General features: G+C 38.7%; 1 protein-coding gene across 2 annotated transcripts; it reads right to left on the bottom strand.

Annotated features, from left to right (window-relative positions):
* Positions 1 to 176: 176 nt before the first annotated feature.
* On the bottom strand, positions 177 to 19,067 carry LOC140062587 (uncharacterized). 2 transcript variants are annotated; one of them, XM_072108869.1, is made up of 11 exons: positions 18,910 to 19,067; positions 10,818 to 10,900; positions 7,663 to 7,771; positions 7,148 to 7,259; positions 6,783 to 7,025; positions 6,334 to 6,494; positions 5,494 to 5,524; positions 5,027 to 5,079; positions 4,441 to 4,550; positions 2,751 to 2,901; positions 177 to 1,817 (listed from the first exon to the last, which is right to left on the bottom strand). In XM_072108869.1, exons 1-11 carry the CDS (start codon positions 18,964 to 18,966, stop codon positions 207 to 209), a joined length of 2,721 nt encoding a protein of 906 aa, XP_071964970.1. In that variant the 5' UTR covers positions 18,967 to 19,067; the 3' UTR covers positions 177 to 206. The 2 variants fall into 2 exon arrangements, with proteins under 2 accessions (XP_071964970.1, XP_071964971.1); XM_072108870.1 differs by lacking the exons at positions 10,818 to 10,900; positions 18,910 to 19,067 and adding an exon at positions 9,379 to 9,486.
* Positions 19,068 to 24,244: the final 5,177 nt, after the last annotated feature.

Below are 24,244 nucleotides of genomic sequence, written 5' to 3'. Positions count from 1 at the left end.
ATAATCTTTATATATATCTGATTTCTAATGCAAATGTTTACTTGGGTTATTAGATTATTTGTAATCACACAAACAATGTTAGAAAACAGTTAGTAACACAATTGTTTGAATTACCTTACTGTACAATAAAACTCTTACTTTATAGCCCATAAAATATACTTAATTTGCTTTATATAAACAAAGACTGTTTATAACATGACCAATCATCATCGTATAAGACATGTAACACATAGCTTTGTTGGTCCTATACAATCATCGTGACAAAAAGCCCCACAACCTTGGCATAAAATCATTGCTTTCACTCGACATGTACATTTTGCTATTGTTGCATTTAAACTTTCCGATTTCGACGCTGTTGGTTTGTTTCCAGTAACATATCCAAGTTGCGTGTTTTGATTGTGATTTTCTAAGACAACTGTCTGTGACGGCTGCGTGACACAAAGTGATAACGGCGTACCGTTTATTGTTCTGTCTTGGTTCGTCCTAATTGGAGATTTCAATAATTGCGTATTTGTTGGTGTACTTTGTTTATTCTCAACTGGTCTGATGCTTTCAATATTGTTATTAGGTGATAGAGGAGTATTAGTAACAGTTTGTGTATTAGGTACAGACGCTGAACTTGTTTGTAACAGTATCACTTGCTTTCCCGGGGTCATGACACTACCTGATGTCGTGCCAGACGAAGGATTTACGTTTTCCGAAAAACTTTGTGCTTGTGTTGATATCAATTGTACTTGGGGTTTCCCCATAAGAACGACACTCACTGGCCGAACAATAAACTGGGAAACAGATTGTAACGGTGTGGTTAAAGTTATCGAATTCTGTGTTACATTTGGCGGCGAGCCTTGAAGGTTAGCTTGCGAAACGACAGCAGTTGCATTTGTTGGAACAATAGAGTTTAAGTAATATGGCGTTTTCATTTTGTTTATGCCTCCTGGCCTGCGGGCTTGCAACTTTGCTTTGGATTGATTTTGAGCTTTAATTTGGGCTAGTGTTTTTGTTTGTCCTTTCACTCTAGGCAACGGACGTTTTACTTGTATTGTAGTTTTCACTGGTTTTATTTCTGTTTGCATACGAACATGTGGTGTCGTTTTTCCTTTGGTAAACTTTAGGATAATTCGCGGTTGATGTTTCACTTGTGGTGTATCTTCTCGTAACCGTTTCTCCGGTGATACAGGATTTACTTCCGTGGAAGGACGTTTATTATTTTTATCTGCGGACATAATTTGCGATGGTTTTTGAAGCATTTCAGCTAATTTCGAGACAGATTTACAAGACGTTACACTAGACTCGCCAGCAGACTGTCTATTCCTCTGGCTTTCAGCTGCCATACTGGAAAGTAGATTACTACACGAGAAATGAGAACTATTAATTGTTGACGATGACGATGTTGACACTTGTAAAGACGATGGAGAATTACTAAGTTCACTTTTAACGTTGACAATGTCTAAATCTGCTTTGGTTGTTGCTGTGCTCGTCGTAACAACTGGCACACTAACACTTGGTATTGTTTTTGTATTGCAATCTGATGTGGTTACACAATGCGCTGCCGTACTATCAGACAGCTCTGACTTTGCATCAGAAACGTGACTAGGTCTGTAAGTTGCGGTGACTGATCTTGTCACAACTGGACTTCGTATAGCTGCTACAGTGGTAATTACAGGCTTCACAGTAGCTGAAAGCGCTGACTGCTGTTTCTCTATTATTTTCACCGGTGACGTCTTGGTTGGTGAAGTTGATACAAGCTCAATAGACGAGTTTGTATCTGGATTTTTCGGTATGGTACTTTGACCCCAAACAGGCTCAAAATGTTTTACCTAAATAAAAAAAATTGTATATGCATGTAATTAAATCTAAAAATAATTCATAAAATAAAAAAATAATTTATAATTACACAAAAACTATGTATGAACAATTTACTTTGTTTGTAATTATAATTACATTAAATTTTGTTAACGAAAATAAACAAACCCTCTTCACAGCGCATGTACATACTCTTGCTAGTGTACATGTAATTAATTAAATTTCAGTATATCACCGGGTGGTTTTGAATTAATGTTCATTGCCTAATGTGTTTATATATATAAAAGTATCTCTTCGGAGATCCCGACCCGTGAATAAAAATACCGAAAGATGAGGGCGTATCAATTTGATCTCTGGTGCGCGTGCGTACAACTGAGGACTAGTGCTGTTCCGCCATACCACGCCGAGAATATTAAAGAGTTGCTATCCAATCTAGTTTGAACAATACCATGAAAGCCCCAGTGGTCTAATGGTTAGGACATCTGCATATCAAGCAGGCGGTCTGAGTTCGAGTCTCGGTTGGGGCGACTTTTTCTCATTCTCACAGATTTCCTCATCTTTATCGTTTCAAATTAATTAATTAAATTTCGGTATATCACCGGGTGGTTTCGAATTAATGTTCATTGCCTAATATGTGTATAATATGTTTATTTTTATCTGTATTTTATTTAATTTAGTATTCTGAATTCAGGAACCTCGTTTTTATCTATTTGAGTGATGCAAAGAAAAAAAAAATGTGTCGTCAATCTGCTTGCAGTCACGTAATATCTCTAGCCTGGCCTACATTGCGATCGCTACTTGAGCTTTACGGAAAACTTAATTCAGAGCTAGGCCTAGGCGGAAAAATGTTTGTAAATTTTAATGGAAATTCACTTTCATCAGTTAACACCAACCTACAGTTCCACTACAAAAATACATTCAGGTGAAACCAAAAACAAGAGCCGTACCTTCCACGGATCAAGTTTAACCTTTTCCTTTTCTAATTCTTGTTTAATTTTCAACTGAGCTTCTGGCATGAAGTCTCCTTCTGATAGACTTTCACGCCAACTTGTGCACGCCCTTGCAAAGAACTCATTACTCATTGCAGAAGATGATATCCTTGAGAAAAGAAAATTAAATATAATCATTATAACCCAAGTTTATTCTTACTATCTGATTGATCAATTTCATATCCATACAGTTCATTATCAAGTCTACCGCATGGCAAATGTTCTATTTAATGATTCTATAGCACACTCAGGAATTGGCTGGGTGAATGCTCCACGATTAAAAACAAACCTATGGTGCGTTTGTCTATTTTACGCCGTAAACACAATATGAGCACTGCTTTCTTTAATGGCCTAGTCTCACATCTAGTCTTCAACATTAGACCCCATTTACACTTCAGCTTTTAGCGAGCCCGAGGCCGGCTCCGAGCCAAAAGTGCACAAGTGTAAACACTCTGGGAACAACCGAGCCGGCCTCGAGCGGGCTCAATTTTGAGCCTAGTCTAGAGTAGGCTTCGGGCCGGCAATTGCGGGCTTCGGGCCGGCAATTGCGGGCTTCGGGCCGGCACTTCGTATAGTGTAAACACTCGCGGTCATAAAATGAACGTTCTGGGTCAACTATAGCTTTAAGTTTACGAAACTTATTGCTGATGAATCGGAAATTCTTCATTGAAATTAAATTGGTGAATTTAGTATACGCCTTTTTCACGAAACGAAGACATCTTCGATCTATGACAAACAATGCCGTGCAACGAAGCGTAACCAACAGAAATAACATAGCGTTTTCATGGGATTTCAGGACACCATGCGGCGCCTATGCTTATAAACTGTGGTGTTTTTTTCGATGGACTTAAGAAGTGAAAAAAAAAATTTTAATTTTTTTCAATCACACAGTTATATAGGCTAATCTTTAAAGAACATTTTACAGTACAAATTTTGTCCATACGACTGTCCGTTGAGGAGTTACGAATTTTTAAGTAACTTGTCCTCCGAAAATAGGCTGAAAACGCTATGTTATTTCTGTTAGTTACGCTTCGTTGAACGGCATTGTTTGTGTTTTCATTGATCGAAGATGTCTTCCGTTTAGTAAAAAAGGCGTATTATCTACTACTATTCTTTAGAAAACGAGACGCAAACATTAGTAGTAAAGCAATAATACAATTGTTTTGATCCATATTAAATACCGTTATTTGATTCTTTTTTGATAAAGTTGATAGGCCTAGGCCTAGTGTAGATCGACAACTTTTTAACATGAGCGGATATGACGTGAATGTAGCAAAATCGTATCATCGAGCACTCTTCCGCGAGAGCAAGTGTAAACACAATAGTAGGGGCCCGAGGCCGGCTTTTTGGGTAAGTGTAAACACATTGCAGGCTAAAAAGAAAGCCGGCGTCGGGCCGACTTCGAAATCGTCGATGAAGTGTAAATGGGGTCTTAGTTATCGGTAATTAAATAAAAGTGCAGAAACGTATATACAATATCAAAATGTTACAATTAACTTTTTAAAAATGTTTTTCCTTGTTATTGTTTCAGAATCATTAAAAGTTTTAATTACTTCGCAAAACATTAACAAGAAGAACAAGAAGGCATTGCAGCATTGGAACATTTCTAATTAATAAATTCAAATTAATAAAACAAATTGTGCTTTACCTTAAGACATTATCTGAGCCTCTATATCGATCAGGTTCAGGAAGCAGGGTAATTAACTTGTGTTGATAATTTGGTGGCAGGCTGGCAAAGGTATGTTTATTGATAAGGGCCTAAAAAGAAGAAATATGGCATAATGGTTTATCATATTTTAACTGTTAAAGCCCACATTGCTTGTACTGGAGCCAAAGACAGATACTCTATTGGCCTCTTCCTTCGGATTGGATGTAAAGCTGTTGGTCTTGTTTACATACAATGGACATGTGTATAATAAAGAACGACACTATTCAAAAAGAATAGGGAGCAATATTTCCAATGGTGTTTCTGACTCTTAGCATTGTTTAGTAAGGGATCGTGTAAAAATCATTCGCGACAGTTACTGCAGTAATTACATCTACTGCAACAATGTATGATTTTAGTTTGTCAAGTTTATGAAGCAGTCTCACTGCATTAAACAGTGAGTATGATTACCAAAAAATCCATGCTAAATAATTGTGTAAAAAGGTGAAACAAAATGTATTTACTGCAGTAACTGCAGTAGAAAAGATTTGACACGGTCCTTGGAGCACCAAGGCAATTGTTAACTAACCCTTAAATTTGTATTTGCTAGAATAGAATCAGGTGTTTCCAGGTCAATACAACCTATGATAGAAAAGAAAACAGAATTTGGTCAAGTTTACTAATAATAATAATACTAATATACAAACAAAACGAATTTTACTGGAATTATATGAATGTAATTTTTTTTATATTTTTTGTAATATTTGTTTTTGTCAATATTATATATATTTTTTAGTTTTCTTGTCATGTCGACAACACTGCTTAGATGGTCAATGCTTAAAGTAATTATTCCATATTACTTATTTTGATCTTCATTCACACATTGTCTTCTTTGTATCTTTTTTTTTTAAATGAAAAAAATAGCACAATGTACTACTGAGGTTGATGTATTGCAATTTCTGATATTGTTTCCATGACTACTGAATACTATACCATATCTTTTTTTATGTATGCATAAATAAATAAGAATTGAAAAGAATACTGTTAGACTCTTACCTCCAGCTCTCCTGTTCATCTTTCTTCGAGACTATAAAAAACAATGAAAAACAAAATTGGTAAACATTGTAAATGGTAATAGTGGACAGTAGTCACATGACCTAAGGTGACACAGTCGTAAAAGGGTGAAGCAAGTAACTCCTGTCTTTGGGGGCAGTGGGGGGGATTTAAGACAGGTGACTCTGTATGGTTCACAGGATACAGGAGGCTACAGTCTAGATAGCTGACACACAAGTTCAAGCTCTAGATCCAACAAATTAATGCTCCTAATGTCTGTCAGCCTGGCATTAACTTAAGGTCAAAGTTTACAACAAGCAGTTGACTTATACAGGTAACGCATATATTGACTGGACGAGTGCCAACATGGTTTAAATATGAAAAATGCGTTTTTGATGGTTTACCAAAGGGATGGGAATTGGGCCAAAAGCAGAGTCATACAAGGAAGTTGTGAGCATGATATTATTTATGATGAGTGGAGTCAGTATTTGTTCTCACAACGAACCTAATGTACTCCCAAAAACTTGTTGTGTAGAGCAACCTTGTGTTTATAGTCTATATCCTGGGACAGAAATTAAATCTGTTATCAATTTTCGGCAATATGCCTAAACACATTAATCATAATACTAGTTCTTTTTTTTTTGTACATTCACGGCTAAATACATTGTTTATCATAAATTTATTTATGGAACTTCTGACTCTTGTAGTTACAGTAATCTTATTTTAGCAGTCCCTGACCAATTCATCTCTGTATACTGTATTTTATATTATGGTTTGTTGGTCAAATAAATAAATAAAATAAAATGAAACAACATTTCTCTACATTCTAATCTGTTCACAAACCTTTCCAAGGTAGCCTGGCACGGATGCTAATATCTCTTGTACTGTTTGCCAACGTGGAGGAGTATTTGTCACAGTTTCATCAGAAAATGAAGTTTTGTTATCATGAGATTTCCGTTTAGACAGCCTTCGGCTAGTTCGAATTTCTGACACTACAGATGCACCTGAAAGTTGACAAAGACAATGATATATTAAATTATTTTCATTTTGTTCAATTTCTGCATTCTGCACAAATCTAATTGAAAGTTCTTTTGAAATAATACATTCTTGTTGTAAATACATTGATTGTAGAAAAGTGAGTTATTACTATTATATATAAGTTGGATTAGTACTAGGTGGTAATTAATTTAACTATGAAAGATCGTCTACAAGGCTGGCTTTACTCACTATCAACTTTACTCCCCATTGTCTAGAGTAAATAATACTAAAGTTAATAATAAAATCACTCGTACCTGTAGCATCTTTATCCTGATATCCAGGTGGTGGCTTTAAAGGTTTCAAAATAATTCTAGGTATAATGTTTGGGGGACGCCGATGAACTCTTCTCATGGAGCTCTTCCAGGTCCGATGACTGTGATCCTTACTAGACCTCTTCACAGAAGAAGTCTTTGGTGTAGGACTGTCTGGTTGCTGGTTCTTGAACCTCACCAAAGATGGTATACAGCTGTGAGCGCTCACAGGAAGAATGTAAACAGCTAAAAACCCAAAAAAATTAATTAATTCCCTTAAGACGTATTGTTAATGTAATGTTGTATTGGAGAGATGCAATCAAATCCAAGGTATGAATTTATCATCAATTTGTCACGATATAACTTACGTCTTTTCTTAATCGGAAGTGGACGTATGGCGTCATCACTGCCTTCGTAAGTCGGTTCCGACTCCTCATTTAATGTTTCCAGCAAATCATCAACGCCAGAGGGTAGAGTTTTCTGAAGGAATTAATATAGTTGTAAAGTTAATATGTTTGGGTAACAACATAAACATTGTTAGGTTAAATTAATATCCTGGCAACTCTCCCAATATCGGACACCCTTGGGCTGGCCTAAAGCTCTGTCTACACTATCAAACTAGTTTGACAAAAAAAGTGTGGTATGCCCTAAAAGGGTAGTGACACTGACAGAGCTTCATATGCCTGATTAAAAAAAATTCTGGGATTCTGAAAAATCTGAAAGCTCAAGCAAAATTTGGTTTTTAATTTCCCAATTTCGGAGAGTTCATTGGGAGAGTCAACTATATCATAAGATGACATTAATGAGGATTAAACAAGTTAAAACAAAATACTGTCGAGAATTAATAAAGTAACGCTGATTGATTGTTTCTGACGTTACCTACCCTTAAGCCATATATACCGTGAAGTCCAGATACTTTGTAGAAAGGGCTTTCTTTACCACGACACCCTAGATGTAACATTGCATTGAGACAGGCAAATGGTTCAGTACCCCTGAAAAATAACCATCACAAAGTTTACAGTACAATACATAACATTACAGTACTCAGTATAGTAGTTTGAGATTTCAAATTAATAAAGTTATCTCAGATAACATGGAAGAGGGAATTCTGGTCTTCTTTAATATCCTGTTGCAAGATATGTTTTGATATTTTGACAAGCCCCAGCCACTTTAGCCCCCACACACTGGCTCCCTCAGACAGCAGTAACAATCGAGCAGCCGAAGTAACCATGTACAGATGCTACTTACAACCCCATCAAATTGGGATTTCAAAAGTCAACATTAGTCTAAATTCTTGTCATTAGCAGTGAATTAATTGAATAAAAGTACTGTAGGTGTCATTATATCAGAAAATACATAATAGATGTTTGTAAAATTGAACAAATAATTTTTATTTATGAAATTATTTATACTATTGCACTCATAAACATTCGTTATTTGTATATTTAATAAATAAATACAGAAGCACTAGTAGTTACTGTAATTTGACTAATAATATATTTGTATATATTCCATTTTACCCCTCAGTATACCATCCACATTATTATAATTATCGCTTACATACGTACATACGTAATAAATATGAAAATCAGATCAGAAATCAGGCCTTGTCTTTTAAAGCGAGCGAGTGCGATCACTCACCTAACACACTCCTAAACTACCCTTGAGGAGTGTGATTTACAACACGCTTAATTTGGTAAACTTCTACACACCAAAATACAAACAGCACACGACACCTACAGCACCCCTGAATGTATTCAGGAGTGCAATTTGTAGCACACCTATAATTTTCAAAAGACAAGGCCTGAGAAATTATTATTATTATATTAACAGCAATAATCAATAAACATAGTTAAATAATAACTTGTTAAAATGTTGGTAATTAATGTTTTATATGACAAAGCTATCCTCTATCCAACAACATTAAAAAACATTTACTGATACAGTAATTTAAAAAATAAAAACCTATGGTTAGTTTAAAATACCCAAATTAGAATGTTCTGTAAAATAAATTAATTAGTAAAATAACAAAATACAAACTTCAAAAAACCAAAAATAAAATTTCTCTTGAATTACAATTTTTTGCACCTTTGATCGATGGCAAGGCAAGGCAATAACAAAATTTGCCGCTCAGATTTTGTCATGCGATGCTCTTTCAACCAATCACTAGACGTTATGTTTGAACCATGATGTAATACCAACGCTAGCACCATCATATTAAAACTATCTCAACCCCTACAGTATATTTAATTAAACCCATCATATCACCAGCAATATTAAAAAAATATCCTATACCTCCACCACTGCATTTCAGTTGTTCAGAACAGGCTCAATTAAATATGTTAGCAACAGCATTAAATTGTATTATTTAAATATTCAATGAGAAAACAATAAACACAAACTTTAAAAAAAAGTAGAAGTACCAAAAACAAGCTTTTTTAATAAAAAACCTTTATGTTGCCAATCAGTGTAAAAAAACTTTGATCATAGGCATACAGTATAGAAGCTTAAAATGACCACCCAGATGCATACATTATATTTGATAATCTATGAAATAGGTGGTCATTTTAAGCTCCCATACAATGGTGAATAATCTTACCTACTACACCACAGAAATGAAGTCACAGTATCCAAATGAAAAATTTGTATGAAACGAAAAAATGGGTAATTGAATGAAATTAAAAAAATCATACAAATTGTATTCTGCTTTGAGTATTCAATATTTTGTTTGTAAAATAAATAAACGGTGCTATACTGTCATCCCACAATAACAGAGTACAGTATTACTTTTTTTATTATTTATTACTATATTTTCTTGATTCTATAACCAATAACTAAAAGTTAACTACAATTACTTTCTTTATTTTTTGTTAAATTATGTAATTATTTTACAGTAATAGTATGCATGTTGTTATTTTGTTTTGTACTGTAAATTTTTTTATTAGTTATTAAACTATTTTATTATCAGTTAATTACATTTAAAATTATCAAAATATGATTGTGATTCACAGCTAGACAGTACAATACCCATATTATGTTAATGTATTTTCATAATTAATTATTAGTCATTCAATTTACTTTTTATCCTATTTTGGGCTTACGCCTTACACCCATTAATATATTATCCTATTAGCATAATAATATTGACGTCAATAATTGATTCAAATTCTAGCTACAGTAATCTATGTACTGTAACTGTAATATTTTATACATTGCCATAGCCTTCCTTGTATTACTGACATCGTATTATACATTGTTTTGCCTGGCATGTTTAACTACTGAATATTTATTTATTATTATCAATATTAATAATTATTTTTATAAAATTTGTATAACATAATTTGTGTAAAGCTATACCTACACTATCAAATTAGTTTGACAAAAAAAGTGTGATGTGCCTAAATATGGTAGTGACATTCTCAAATATGGTAGTAATATGACATCATCATGTCAATATATGGGCACATCACATTTTTTTGTCAAATAAAGTTTGATAGTGTAGACAGAGCTTAACATAATTACATAATTAATATCCATTAATGGTGAAATTTAAAAAAAAAGATGGGTTTCAAAGTTATTGTTATTTCTGTCAGTGTATAGTTTTAGTAACTAAAACTTTATCAATTTTCAGTTTCATTCAATTTTCATCCTAGAAAATATTGTCTTGTACGATGAAAAAAATTATTTTATTTAAAATCAAATCAAATGGTACGTCACATCAACACTGGTGTGTCAATGTCACTTTGCCACCCACCATAACATGGTCAAAATGTGTCCTTGTTCTTCAAAATGGGTGTGTCATGGTCATCCAAAGGTAAGTCACTTATTTGACGCAGGGGTGCGTCATGGTATTCAAAAGGTATGACGCACATAGGACAAATGACGCACCTCTCCCGGGGGTCGTATAGTGACAAGTGCATTAGATGCGCTGGTAATGGGCCTGTTGTCATCCGCACATGATGACACAGCTAGACGCGATACCAACACAAGAATCGGGTGTCAATTTGTGGTTAATCATACTTTGTCAATACCACTTACCTGATGTCCTTGTAATTGTTCTTCTGAATGTCAATCAGAATTTCTTTGAAGCTCATTGGTCGATTGTCAAATTTTTCAAGAACCTAAAAAAGAATAAATTTTAAGTTCTGTAGTGGAATACAATTTAAATCAATTTTCCCAATTATTTTTCATTTACAATACAATGTAATGGGAGGTTCTGTACTTTTGCACAATAGGCCTAGCTAGGTCACAATCCTAGATTTTAGGTTCAGCCACTGGTTAGCATTCCTGTGACCCAAATCTAATGCCCTAAATAAAGATAATTTCAGTACTGTAGAGCATGTGAGTAAAGTGCAAGCTTTGTCATGTAAATGGAACTGATGATAGGCCTATATTATATTGATATATAAGGTTTATCCCAAATAGCAGGCACAACGCATGGTGGGAGGGGTTTGAGAGCAAACGTCATGACGCGTACATGATTTGTTGTTTAGTACATACGCGTCGTGACGGTGGCTCCCAAACCCTTTTCATTATGCATTGTGCAATGAAGTTCCTCATGAAATCAAGCTATTTGCAATAATCCTATTGTTGTGAACGGCGCCCGCTGGGTAAACAGACCACCCCGCCGACCGAACGAGGGCGTCGCCCCGATAGCCTGATTTGCATACAGGGGGTATGCAAATGTTAACGTGGGACCTCGACGCCGCCCGAGCTGGTCTATTCGAAGCAGGAACCAAGGAGAAACGGACACAACCGGAATTGACCAAGATATTTGGATTTACTGCTTATGGATACTTGTGTGATTTAGGACAAGCGGGACTGTTAAGGTAAGCCTAGTAGCTTTCATTATCAGGCCATTCCAGCACCGACCTAAAATCACAACATTGGCGCTGCGAGCAAAAGCTCGGTAATCTTTTTTTTTGGTGGGGAGGCGGGTGCCTTGATTGCCAGCTGGCATTCTTAACGTGATCGGGTTGATTGCGAGGTATTTCGTCCTCTGCTGAAACTATTAACTTATTGTACTTACGGTGCATTTGTTAGTTTATTGAAGTGGATATCTTTATTGAAGATTACAACATACCGGTAAAGTTAATCACGCAGTGTTGTGGCATTTGGATACTTGCTGATTAGCGTATCGACGGGGTTAGTCGATGCGTACCGGGAGTTGTACTTTTTTGCTGTAGTTGAAGGATTAGTGGACAGTTTATTAGGCCGTATCACCTGGTAGGGTACTAGGCGTGGCCGTTGAACTGAGTGGCACCACTAATTTTAACTTTGATTGTTTTTTATTGATAACATCTTTTTCGTCCGTCAGTCAGGTTTTTCATCTTGAGAAATTATACTGGCTGTGCGTATTATTGTGTTAACCTCACAGTGGCATTATCGCTCTCCTTTCTTTGCATCGGGGGAAGGTTTAGTGGTAAGTGTTGTTAAACTGTATTGACGTCTTTTTGGATAATCTAGTTGTTATTGCAGGTTTGCTGGTGAAATATTTTATTATATTTGCATCTCCAACAACCATTTTGCAATATTGTGTGTGTGTTACTGCATTGACGATATTTTATTCTATTGTTGGGCCTGTAATTTTTATTACGTCTGGCGGTATTTTAATTTGTATCGTACTCTTTGCTTGATAACATCTGTTATCTCACACTGCAGCTAGTTTTACCATACTGAAGATTGTAAAGTGTTACTACAACTTTCATTCCGTGCCAGTCTGTTTTCTTCTGGAAAGCTTGAAGACTGTTCACGTGATTTGTGACTTCAACTTCACACGCTGATTATCACTGCCTTTCTGTGGAGGGGAGGGGTCTGGTGATCAGTGTTCGTTGAGCATTACCAAGATCTGGATTTGAAGTATCGTCATCATTTGAATGCTGTGCAATTGGTGAATGTATCACAAATGTTTTAATAGTTTTATGCCCATTTTAATATTCCAGGCATTGGTATTTTATGACATTTTACATTCCTAGTTTATACACAGTATTCATCTTAAACCGGATAATTACTAGTGGCAAAACATACATTTAGATACATTTTAATGAAAGTCTTTGACCTCTGGCAATACTTTTATACGTTTAAGTGTATCGTATGTTTTAAAGGATGCCTCATGTTGCAATAAATTTCTGGACAGAGCCGGAGCTTGTCCATCTACTAGGAAAAAGAGCTAGGAAAATTACTGATTGGAGGTCCAAATTTGGAAATATTAGAGCCTGTGACTTAGAATATTTAACTGGAATCAAGTGCTTGTCATCCAAAACGACTCGCTGGGATTTCACACCAAATCTTCAATTAGTGAGTAGTTGGGTTCAGAACACTAGCACTCCTCAGCTGTTTCATGCAGCACAAGTTCCATTTGGAACTTATTCCGGTGATTTACCTGGTGGTAGTTTCTCATGGAGACACATCAGTACCAACCAACCTAGTTCTGACCACAGAGAAAAGACAGATTCAGGTTGTAGGAATACTCACTATAGGTATGCAACCAAAGCAGAATGTCAACCAATATCTGAACTGTTAGCTTTAGACTCTAGTCTTAATGTACGGGGTCACCATTGCACTAAAGGTAGTAAAACCTCAAAAACTAGATCTGTGTCTAAGCTTTGTAGATTACTGACAGAGGATTGTTTCAGTGACTCTTCTAGTAGCTCTAGTCTTATGGACTCCAGCTCTAGTAATGATGAGAGTTGTACAAGTGACGAAGATAGTGATCAGGATAGGGCTTATGGTAAATATTCTACGAGTGTTCAATCTAGAAGACGACACTCGCATAGGCATTCCCAACGATCACAAAAACTATTGAGACAAAAAGACATTCCCAAGTCTCTAACTTTTAATGGCTGGGATGATGACTGGTATCCTTTTAAGAAACGGTTCAGATTTTTCGCAAAGGCGCAGAACCTTACCACCGGGGATAGTAAAAATGCCCTTTTTTGGTGTATGGAGGGACCTGCGGCGAAGTTCTTAACCAATCTTTTAAGGATGGAGCCAACATTAGACTTCAAAGAGATGATGGATGTCCTCAGTGTACGTTTCGGAGACGGTGAGCGGTCTCTAAAACAGGAACGACACGAAACTATAGAAAAATGGGGACGTAGAGTCATGACGGTAACCGAGAGAGCCTGTAGTGATCTACCTGGATCTAGAGTGCAAAAGCTACAGGTGGAATGGTTCTGCACTGGGTGTCACGACAAGGATGCTGGTGAGTATGTTTCACGGAAACATTGTGCTACTATCACCAAAGCTCTTGAAAAATATAGGAGGTTTGACTGTCGCCGCAAAGGGTTGTACAGAGAGCATGGGAGAAAAGTCGGAAATGATTTAATGCCCCGTACTAGGTCTATGACTTATACTCTCTGTAGCTCAACCCATCATCACATATCCTCACACGAGGATGAAGCCGAAAACCATTATCAAGCTTCTGAAATCTGGAGTAGGCCGAAAGCGGAGTCATCAATTGGAGAAGAGGACGTGCCCAATGGGAAATCTCTTACCATGATGAAGGCTGCAGGGCGGCAAGGTAAAAACAGACTTCCTGGCACATCCGATGAACTCCAACTTTTGGCATCTTACTCTTCACCAACATCGGACATGCTTCCTGTAGCAGACCCATGTATTACCATGAAACAACTAGAGACCACAAAACGAGGGTGCATTTTACCCACTGGTGAAATGCCTAACCTTGTCACACCAACAAGTGAATTGACAAGAAAGAAGAAAAGTCAAGAATCAGTGTCAAAGTCTGCCCGTGCTAATCTGGATTTCCCAGTGGTTGACTCATGGTCGGCTAGCATTTCGGGTCAGGAAAGGACACATACAGCACACACCACAGCTCTTGACTTCACAGTGGTTGAATCATGTTTAGCCACCCTTGGTGAAGACCTAGAAGAGAGGATTAAGGTACCAGTGCCTGATTTCCCAGTGTTTAATCCAGGGGAGAGGCCAGGAAAAACTAAACCTGATGGTACCAGAGAACCACGTAGACGACGGCAACTACCCACCATTCCGGTAGAGTGGCCTGAACCAACATGGAGTCCACAAACTCCAGAACAACACAGACGATGGCCGCAACTACCTACCAATCTGGTAGATAAGCCTGAACTACCTCGACGAAGACGGAGATTACCTACCGTTCCGAAAGAAAGACAAACTGTGGTATCCGCTTTTTCTGTTGCTGATATCCAATCGGCCAGTATTGGAGTCTGTAACACTCCAGTGATTTCGGTCACAACTGGATCTGATCGGGCTAGTTGTAAACCGGCTGCGAAAGATGTGGGGTCGACCACAGTGGAGGTTACTACCGGATTGACAGACCAACCCCAGGTTAGAATGGTAACTGAAGTACCCCCTGAACACAAGGTAAGTATGCTTTGTCTTTCAGGTACAGAGTTTACGGTGACATCTTCCTTTCCTATCAGAAAGCAAGCCCGTAGCTCTCAACGGTTACATTCTTGGCTACTCACCCCGACTAGACCTGGGGTTCTACACAGCAGGGCTGAGAGAGTAGACCCTAAGCTAGCTGGGACGATTCCGTGGGATCCAGGAGGTGAAACTTAATGGATGCTGTCACTTCTGACTGCGCTTTCTGAGTGTAGTCTACAAGAATCTTGACGGAATCAAACTGGAATTGTGCCTATGACGACGGAGCAGTTGAGTTGACTCGTTTCTACTGGAAACCTCAACTTAACTCACATCAATATCAACCTGCCAAATGGTTGCATTACTTTTGCTCGTGGCAATGTGATGTACATTTGTTGAACTCAGGTTGATCTTGGAAGTTGCTGCAGATGGTAAGTATAGTGATGCAGGAGCTGATATCTGTACATCAGTATGCCTCCTGAGCTTCACACTTACCATGATGATGTAGAAGAAGACGTACAGAACCCACATTTCAGGGAGTTTCCTCGGTGTATTCAAGCTAGTGTGAGAAAGGTGGAATGCTTCCCTTTTAGAACGGGGAGGTGTGTTGTGAAAGGGGTCTCACGCTTGAATATCCTGTCCAGTTTGCTCATTTGCATGTAAATCAGCTGGTTGAAATGCAGGGTTGACCCCACCAGGATAGGCTGGTTATTAGTTCTTGTTTTTTTCAGGTGCAGCTGAGAAATAAGACGGTGGTTTTAAATCATGACAAGCTGGCTGATTTTAATTTACCTCCTCTTTCTTCACCTACAGATCCGGATGCAGGACCGTTGTATTGTCTATGTCGCCAGCCCTGGGCCGGCTCGTTTATGATACAATGTGACTATTGCGAGGTGTGGTACCACGGTGCATGTGTGAATATTGCACTATCTGAGGCCTGGGACATTGACTTATATCGATGTGCGGACTGCAAGTCCTCAGTTAACAATTAAGTACTCACGTTTACCTTCTCTTCTTCCTCAGATATGGATCAGTTACCGTTTGCTGACGGAAGTGATACGGAGATTTCCGAGATGGAGGAGGATGTGCTCTTGGCTAGTCCGGGGGTACCGGAGGAACTGACGGTGGCTGGGAATACGGGAGGGGCTTGCCCGGCGGCGAGCACCCCAGCCAAGGGGAAACCAATCTGCCATCTGATGACCCCGAAAGAAGAGACAGCGGCTGGGGATACGAGAGGGGCTTGCCCGGTGGCGAGCACCCCAGCCGAGCGGAAACTAAAATGCCATCTGGGATGTGGTCCAGTGAGCAACATACGGGTCCACGTCACGAAGACGCATGCCCCGGCATGTTTCCGGCCATTGGAACGGAGTTCTTGGCGGAGGGCACGAGTGCAGTGGCGGGCACTCACCAGTTTGGCAACGGAGGGCCTTGGTAAAGGCAGAACACCAGAGGACCTGAGATGTCTCCTGAACGTCCAGCACCTTATGGGGGATGGCACTGATGTCCTACCTCCGGATAGGAAAACTCGTAGTGCCATCCTTATGCTGACACGGGTGATTGGGGGAAAGAGGCCCCCGCCTCTCACGATAGCTCCGGTTATCAGTCACCCGTCGGCTCTCATACACTGGCGCTGTGTGATCGCTCTCATTGCCTCTTTTGGTGAGGAGTTGGTGAAGGAGTGTGGTCGTCGGGCTGAGGAGGAGGAGCCGGCAGTGGACCAGATCGCCAAAAAGTCGACAAAGAGAAGGGCGGCAGAGGGAGAACATGGAGAGCGACCGACCAAGCGCGATGCCCCGGCACCGAAGGATGGTAGATCAGTGGCGGCGCCACCGATTGTGCGGGGTACATCGGCTTCGCTTGGTTCGGCACCCAAGGTGTTCGATGCTTGTTTTCACCTGGACCGGTTGCAGAGGGACCTGCAGCTTTCCAGACGAGCGGACCTCTGGGACGTGGAGCGAGCGGTGCGGGTGAGGAGTGGAACACAGCCTGTGGAAGTGGTAGGCGGGATTGCCCTGTTTGGCGATCCAACCACTTACCCCACCGAGCGGGAGATTGGTGGACTGGCGAGGAACGGCTGTGCGGTGGGCTTGGGAGTGGCTCCTGGCTACTCGCCGACAACGGTCCAATTCGATAGGCTCCTGGCCTTAGCCCGAACTCGAGATGTTCGAGTAATCGGGAGAGTGGGATTGGACCATTCGGCCCCGCCTATAGATTGGCCGAGACAAGATCTGCTGCTAAAGAGGGTGTTGGGTCGTTGCTTGGACGGCCGCCACCACCGCATCCTGTGTCTTGAAGTCTCTGGAGTTCAAGGCGATGTCACTGGGGAGGAGTGCCACTATCGCGTCTTGGACATCTTGCGTCTAAGTCGTGTGTCGAAGGAACAGCGTCTGCTTCTGGCAGACTACGCTTCCACGGAAGCCGTAGCCACCGCCTACCTTCGACATTTCCCCAGGACATACTTTAGCGTGACCAGTCGAGTGACGGGCTTTACGGCCGATCAACGCAAGGGCCTGCGTTTCATCGCTACCAATGAAGATCGGCGATTGCTGATGGGGTCCAACGGACCGGATTATCCTCCTGCCGGATACCCAGTTGGAGCACCTCATCTGCTGTGGGCGACCGCCGTCGCCGTGGGACAGGTGCTCGACCGGAGCCCCAGGCAGGTCACTGATCTGACATGGAAGAACGGTCGAGATCTCCTTTGAGCCCCTTGCTCACCCACAACCAGAAGTTTTCAGTTTTCCAGAAGTTTTCCGTTTCAAAAGAACATGGTTCTGTTTTACATTTATTTTCATTTATATCTTTCAGGTATCTAGGGAAGCGGAGGACGGTGCCACAGGCATGTCCCACGGCTAGTGACTACCTGAAGGGATCGTTGGAAGCGGTCTATATAGCTACGGGTATTGGGTATTTTTTCACGTACGAAAATCACCCGGTTTACCCCCGAGGTGGATCCAGGACGGGGTGCCCGCTTTTCAAACACGGGAGGAGTGTTGTGAACGGCGCCCGCTGGGTAAACAGACCACCCCGCCGACCGAACGAGGGCGTCGCCCCGATAGCCTGATTTGCATACAGGGGGTATGCAAATGTTAACGTGGGACCTCGACGCCGCCCGAGCTGGTCTATTCGAAGCAGGAACCAAGGAGAAACGGACACAACCGGAATTGACCAAGATATTTGGATTTACTGCTTATGGATACTTGTGTGATTTAGGACAAGCGGGACTGTTAAGGTAAGCCTAGTAGCTTTCATTATCAGGCCATTCCAGCACCGACCTAAAATCACAACACTATTAAGGAATTAGTCAAGCTTCTACTGACAAGAAGGTGGACACTGTGTACAGTACATGTCGCTGCTAGCCTACTACTCTACTAAGGCTAGCAGATCTGGGCTAGGTTCAACCTATATAGGCCTACAGTATATAAATATAAACGAACACACACAAAAAAAACAGTAAAACACAGTTAATCACAACTGACAACGCATTAACATTTTAAAAAATTAATTGACAAAAACCACATTAAAATTATTATACGTTGAAATAAAAAGTACTGACGTATTTAATAATATATAGGCCTAGGCCTATAGGATAAGGTATCATAGGCCTGAGTCCTAAAATTAAGAACATTAGACTAAACATCCGCACCCACCCACCTAGTCCTAGAGGGCCTAGGCCTAGCTAGCCTTACACAAACTGTATCAACAAGGCCTTCCCAAGGCAAAAAAAGGCATATTCGAAGGCGGGGTAATTTCCGATTGTTATACGCACCTTTTCAGCAGCTTCGGCCCAAGTAGGACCTTTTGATGCTCTCTTCCTTGCTTTCATTTTATCTTAGTTTTAATAATTTTGAAAATTACAAGTCGTACATCACAAAATCTTGCACAATATTCTTGATCAATTTCAGGTAAATTCCGCCATTTTCCTCTTTTTTTACCCAAATCAAGAGGTCAAAGGTTACATGATGTGAGAGAAGAAATACGTAATCAAGAATCTTCCATTTAATAGAAGGGGTGATACATTTTATTTTTAAACTTTAAAGAAAATAACACAGAATGAATATGCATAAATCAAAATGTTTTTGAGATTACATATTAAAGGGTATTTATAATTATTAAAAACAAAAGACCTGTTTAAAATTTGTATCAGAGATTAATTTTGTTTAAACCACTCGTCCTATGGAGTAAATGGTTTTGCAGGGAACAAAGACTTCTTATAACAAGATAATGCATCTCATTAATTATTAGTTAACAACATAGCAACATAGTTTTGTATGTTATTTCCAAGAATTGTAACTACATACATAATAAATATAGCATTATGTGACTTTTATTTAACAAATAATACCATGTTTGTAAGAAAATATAGTTAATAAACTAGGCTGAAGTGTATAGGGTAATAGGCCTACACTGGTGGTGCCTAAAAATGATTCATTGCATCATTTTATCTATGATAATGTCGTATTATATGTTGGAAGTCTAACTGATTTTATTTCAATTAAAAATATACAAAATGATAATATAATTTACTGATTTACATAAAATAATTTAATTCCAAAATATGACAGATTTAACGGCTAGCTGATTATCATTCATTCATCATTGTTCACCTAAATCGTGTAAAGGCATGGAGTAAAGTAAAGATTCTTTACTCCATGGTAAAGGTAAACGGTTGTGAACTTTAGACCTAATGTTTGTTTTTGTCTGACATCAGAGTAGTGTTAGTTGTTCATTCTTATTAAAACAGTTTAGTTGATAATACAATGCAATTGCTTCATGTAAGGATACTATAAATGTTGTGGAAAGAAGGTAAGAAGATAAGTAATGTAAAACGTATGTTAATATTTTTGATGTATATTCTCTCGATCGTATGGTATGTATGGGGGTTTGGTGATTACGTTTAAGGAGCCTAAATATTTACATGATTCTACAGTGTTCACCCTACAACGATAATGGTTATTCATGAACACGTATTGATTTGTCTCTGGCTGTTTTATACAACACCCTAAATTTGAACACGTCTTTCATTTTAGCGTATTGCACGGGCCGAGGTCAACCCCACAAAAACCTTGCAGTTATGTACATTAAATCGTAATACCGTGTTATACCATAGTTCATAATAATCCTAAGTTACATATATACTCGCATGCATGAATTAATATTAGTCTATTAAAGGATTTTAATAAAACGGATGATTTCGTTTAAAATTTAGTTTATTCAGTTATTGATTTTTTAAATCTGCTTTTGAAATTTAAAAAAAAATGTTTTAGAATTAGGATAAAACTATGCTAAATTTTGCCAAATTATGCCAACATTAATTAGCGTTAATATTAAGTGCTAAATCAGTTAAAATATGCAAAAAAAGCACAATTATCTACTAGATTTGGTCAACATTTTCACAGCACATACTTATATTTAACGAGAGGTAAAAACAATACCCTGAGGACACTTCCAACACGCCAACAGCAACCGGGAATCCACAAAATGTTAGGATTCAGCCAAGTAGCCTTTTTTTGCAATTAAAATCTCATTACACAGAATCTCTTTTGTTGTTATACAACACACTTGTTGAATATGCGTGTAATAGCGTGTTATATAAACGCGCCCTCTGTGTTACCCCATTCATTCAACTCACATTTTGAAATTAGTTTCTTCTAAAAGATCCACATCCCAACAAACGTTCACAAATGCGTATTTGTTTTAGTATCCAAATAAAACGATATTAATATTTTGTGTACTGCATGCGCTTATTGTATATTAGGCTATATTGCGAAAACAGAAATAACCTTAACGGTATACAGGTGGGTGGAGGTATTCGATACCTAACATAGGTCTAAACTTCATGTGCGACTACAATACTGAAATGCGGTTCTGCACAATATAGGCAGATTATGATGATCGTGCTCATATTTATAGAATACCCCCGGTCATAAAATATATTCTAACTGACTATCCACAGTCAGAATGCATGGTTTAACTACTAATAGATAGCACCTGGCAGAGATAACATGTATTAAAAGTATTTAATGCACAAAACAAGTTCCTAAATGATTGTCGATAATCAGTTGTACCCCCGGTTGTACCAGATATCAGGTACCTTAAATGAATAAAAATATAAATTCTGTATACGTACAGTACCAGTAGTTTTTCTTGAATTCATCTATTCTATTTCAGGTAATAACCCCACTGAGCTTCAATATGGCCACCAAAGGTTTGAACCGACTTGTCGAGTGTTCTGTCTGTTACGAAGACTACAACGAAAATGAGAGGCTGCCGAAATTACTACCATGTGGACACACCCTTTGTTTGTCGTGTGTTCAAAGAATGTCTGGAGAAATAAGTGGAAGAGTTGTTTGTTCTTCCTGCCGCGCGGTGGTCGATGTTCCATGTGCTGGCTGCACTGGGTTCCCAAATGACTTGACAATGATACAAGCAATCTCGATGCTTGATAGATACAGTAGAAACGTTCAACCACCAACGCCTCCACCAAGACCACCTAAATTAGTACCGAAGACTTTTGACCAACAGGCAGACGAACTTCGTTGGAAATTAACCGATCTTCGTTGTCAATGTCAACTAACGTCATACTCCATGAAAGAGTTTGCTGATAAATGCGCGTGCTTGCGTAATCAAGTGAAAAGTTGTTTTGACCGTCTGCGACAACGCATAGAAGAGAGGGAAGCTATTTTACTGCAGGAAATAGACATTTTAGACGCCGATCAATTACATAGCAATTCAGAGCTACAAGTGAATAACGCAACATCTTTCATTGAATACGCAGAAAAGAGTATGACTTCTGTAAATCAGGTTCACGAGATGAAAAAACTTATTGAAAAATGTAGTGAGTGTTTAGATCAACTACATGTTCTGTATAGACAATACATGTCAAACGACAGAAAAATGGTGTTCATTGAGACACATTTTGAAGACGCGGTAAAATGCTTAAATGAAGTTGGTTCATTTGATAACTCTTTGGTTTACGAGGAAATGAACAGTGCAGCGCAGATAGCCCCCGAATTACCTGTAAGACCACCTCATTTGTCGGCTGGCGGCGCGGCATATCTAGGACCTGAGTTGATGTTGGAAAATCTTGAAGCAAGGTCACTATCTCACCAAAGTAATGTTGAGTATCAGTTGATGAGGTCAAATTCTGACACTCCGGTTTCCTATCAATCGTTGTGCAAGACAGCCAAACTTACAGAACCAAATGATCTCAGTGGTGACCTCCACAACAAAGACTTGATTTCACCTACAATGATGAATGAACCGAGGCCAACCATTAATGAGATTTCTATTGGTCAGTCACCACGTGATTTGCAAGTGTTCAATCCGAACATGTTTCATTCTCCATCTGGTGCTACCACATTGGCAGAGAGCGACACTCTTCTGCAAGAGCAATCAACTGTCAGTCTTTCTGCCACTCCAAGATGCCTAGGTCAAAAATACTTTCGTCATAACCGATTATTTATTGGAGGACCGTCCGGTGTCGCTATAACAGAAGACCGATCTATTGTAGTAGCTGATAAAGGGAACAACTGCGTCCGTATTTTCAACGACATTGGAACTCACATACGAACCTTACGCAGCGATCGTGGAAAATATCCACTAAAATGCCCATTGGGCGTGACCACAAACTTTGAGAACAAAGTCATAGTAGTCGACGGTTACTATAGGTTACACATCTTTGATTGGACTGGAGAACATGTTCTAGGATTCACCTGTAAACAACTTGAGTCCGCGCAAGCTCGAACCACATTAATTGGCATAGCAGTTGATACTGATTGGAATATATACATTGTGGATCCTGATGATCACTGCATAAACGTGTTTAATATTGAAGGAGTATTATTGCGACGTATTGGCGACGCGACTCGCTTAGGAAAACCAAGAGGACTATGTATTCATAGAGATAACTTGTATGTCACTGACAAACTATCAAACAACATTAAGATCTTCTCCGCAGTTAATGGATCTTTTCTCGGAAAGATTGGCTACGGTAAAGGCAATGACCCGGGATACCTCCGTGGACCCAGGGGTATAGTGGCGGATCGGAAGGGTAATATACTAGTGGCAGACTACGGTAACAACAGAGTTCAAATGTTTGACACTAAAGGTAGCTGTGTGCGTGTCATTGAAAGTAGTTCATCTGCACTACGGGAACCAGAGGATGTTGCTGTATTTAGGGATGGAAGAGTTTTAATATCCGATAGCGGCAATGAACGAATTCTTATAATTTAATTTGACCGATTATGAGTTTGATTTATATAGAAATAATGGTGATTGTTCCAGTAATTCCCCAGATATGCTTCCCCACAACAGCAGGACATGTGAAAACATAAAAACATAATTTTGAAAGAGGACAAATACAAAATCGCCATTTAAAACACCTGTACTTAAAATTTAGCAGATTGTTCCAAAGCGCTTAAAATTAAAATAAATATGAGAGAAAAACAGAACGAACTTACAACGAACAAAAAAGTATGGGTTTTAAAAAGCGTTTTGAAACTTCAATAGAAGTCGCATTATGAACTGAATTAGGAAGATTCTTCAGGCGACTAGGTAGAACAAAAAGTACAGATGTACTTAGTAGTCGACCTCTTACAGACTGAAGATCTACTTATAATTAAGGTGGAAATTATATAATACTATAATCGAAATTGTAAAATTAAGTGCTGAACTTAAGCCTAGTGTTTATATCTTTTTTATTGTATTTTTTGTATATAAACACATCAATCATGATGGGCCGTATCAATAAAGACTATTAGCATTGAGAATTAATGCATTTCGTTTATTTTTATCAATAAAATCACGTTTAAAAATACCTTCACTCACAAATTTACTTACTAATACCTATTTAGTACTAAAATAGTGATCATTCTTTAGTCACGAGTGTTACACAGGGGACGGACACCTTCGAGACCAAAAATGTCCCTTTAATGTAAATGGATGTCTCCCCTGAATGGGGATTGGCCGTATTGTTATAACATAATTATTACTCCTTGTTCGTTTCACGGCAAAGTCCGAGTTTTATTTCAAAGTGTCACTTAATAGGGATGTTCCTTGAATATGGACTGTGGTCGTAGTGGAAACATTGTCGCAAACAGCTT

This window comes from Antedon mediterranea, chromosome 11 (genome assembly GCF_964355755.1).
Source record: "Antedon mediterranea chromosome 11, ecAntMedi1.1, whole genome shotgun sequence".
Lineage (NCBI taxonomy): Eukaryota > Metazoa > Echinodermata > Crinoidea > Comatulida > Antedonidae > Antedon > Antedon mediterranea.
The sequence above is the reverse complement of the archived record's forward strand: the minus strand, read 5'-3'. Positions and strand labels throughout refer to the sequence as shown.

Bases quoted from the DNA above. Each gene is read 5' to 3' on its own strand.
- LOC140062587 (XM_072108869.1), bottom strand. From the start codon at position 18,966: ATGAAAGCAAGGAAGAGAGCATCAAAAGGTCCTACTTGGGCCGAAGCT. The intron at 10,901-18,909 runs GTGCGTATAACA...ATTCTTTTTTAG, and splicing joins GGGCCGAAGCTGCTGAAAAG to GTTCTTGAAAAATTTGACAA. The intron at 7,026-7,147 runs GTAAGTTATATC...TTGGGTTTTTAG, and splicing joins ACTTCCGATTAAGAAAAGAC to CTGTTTACATTCTTCCTGTG.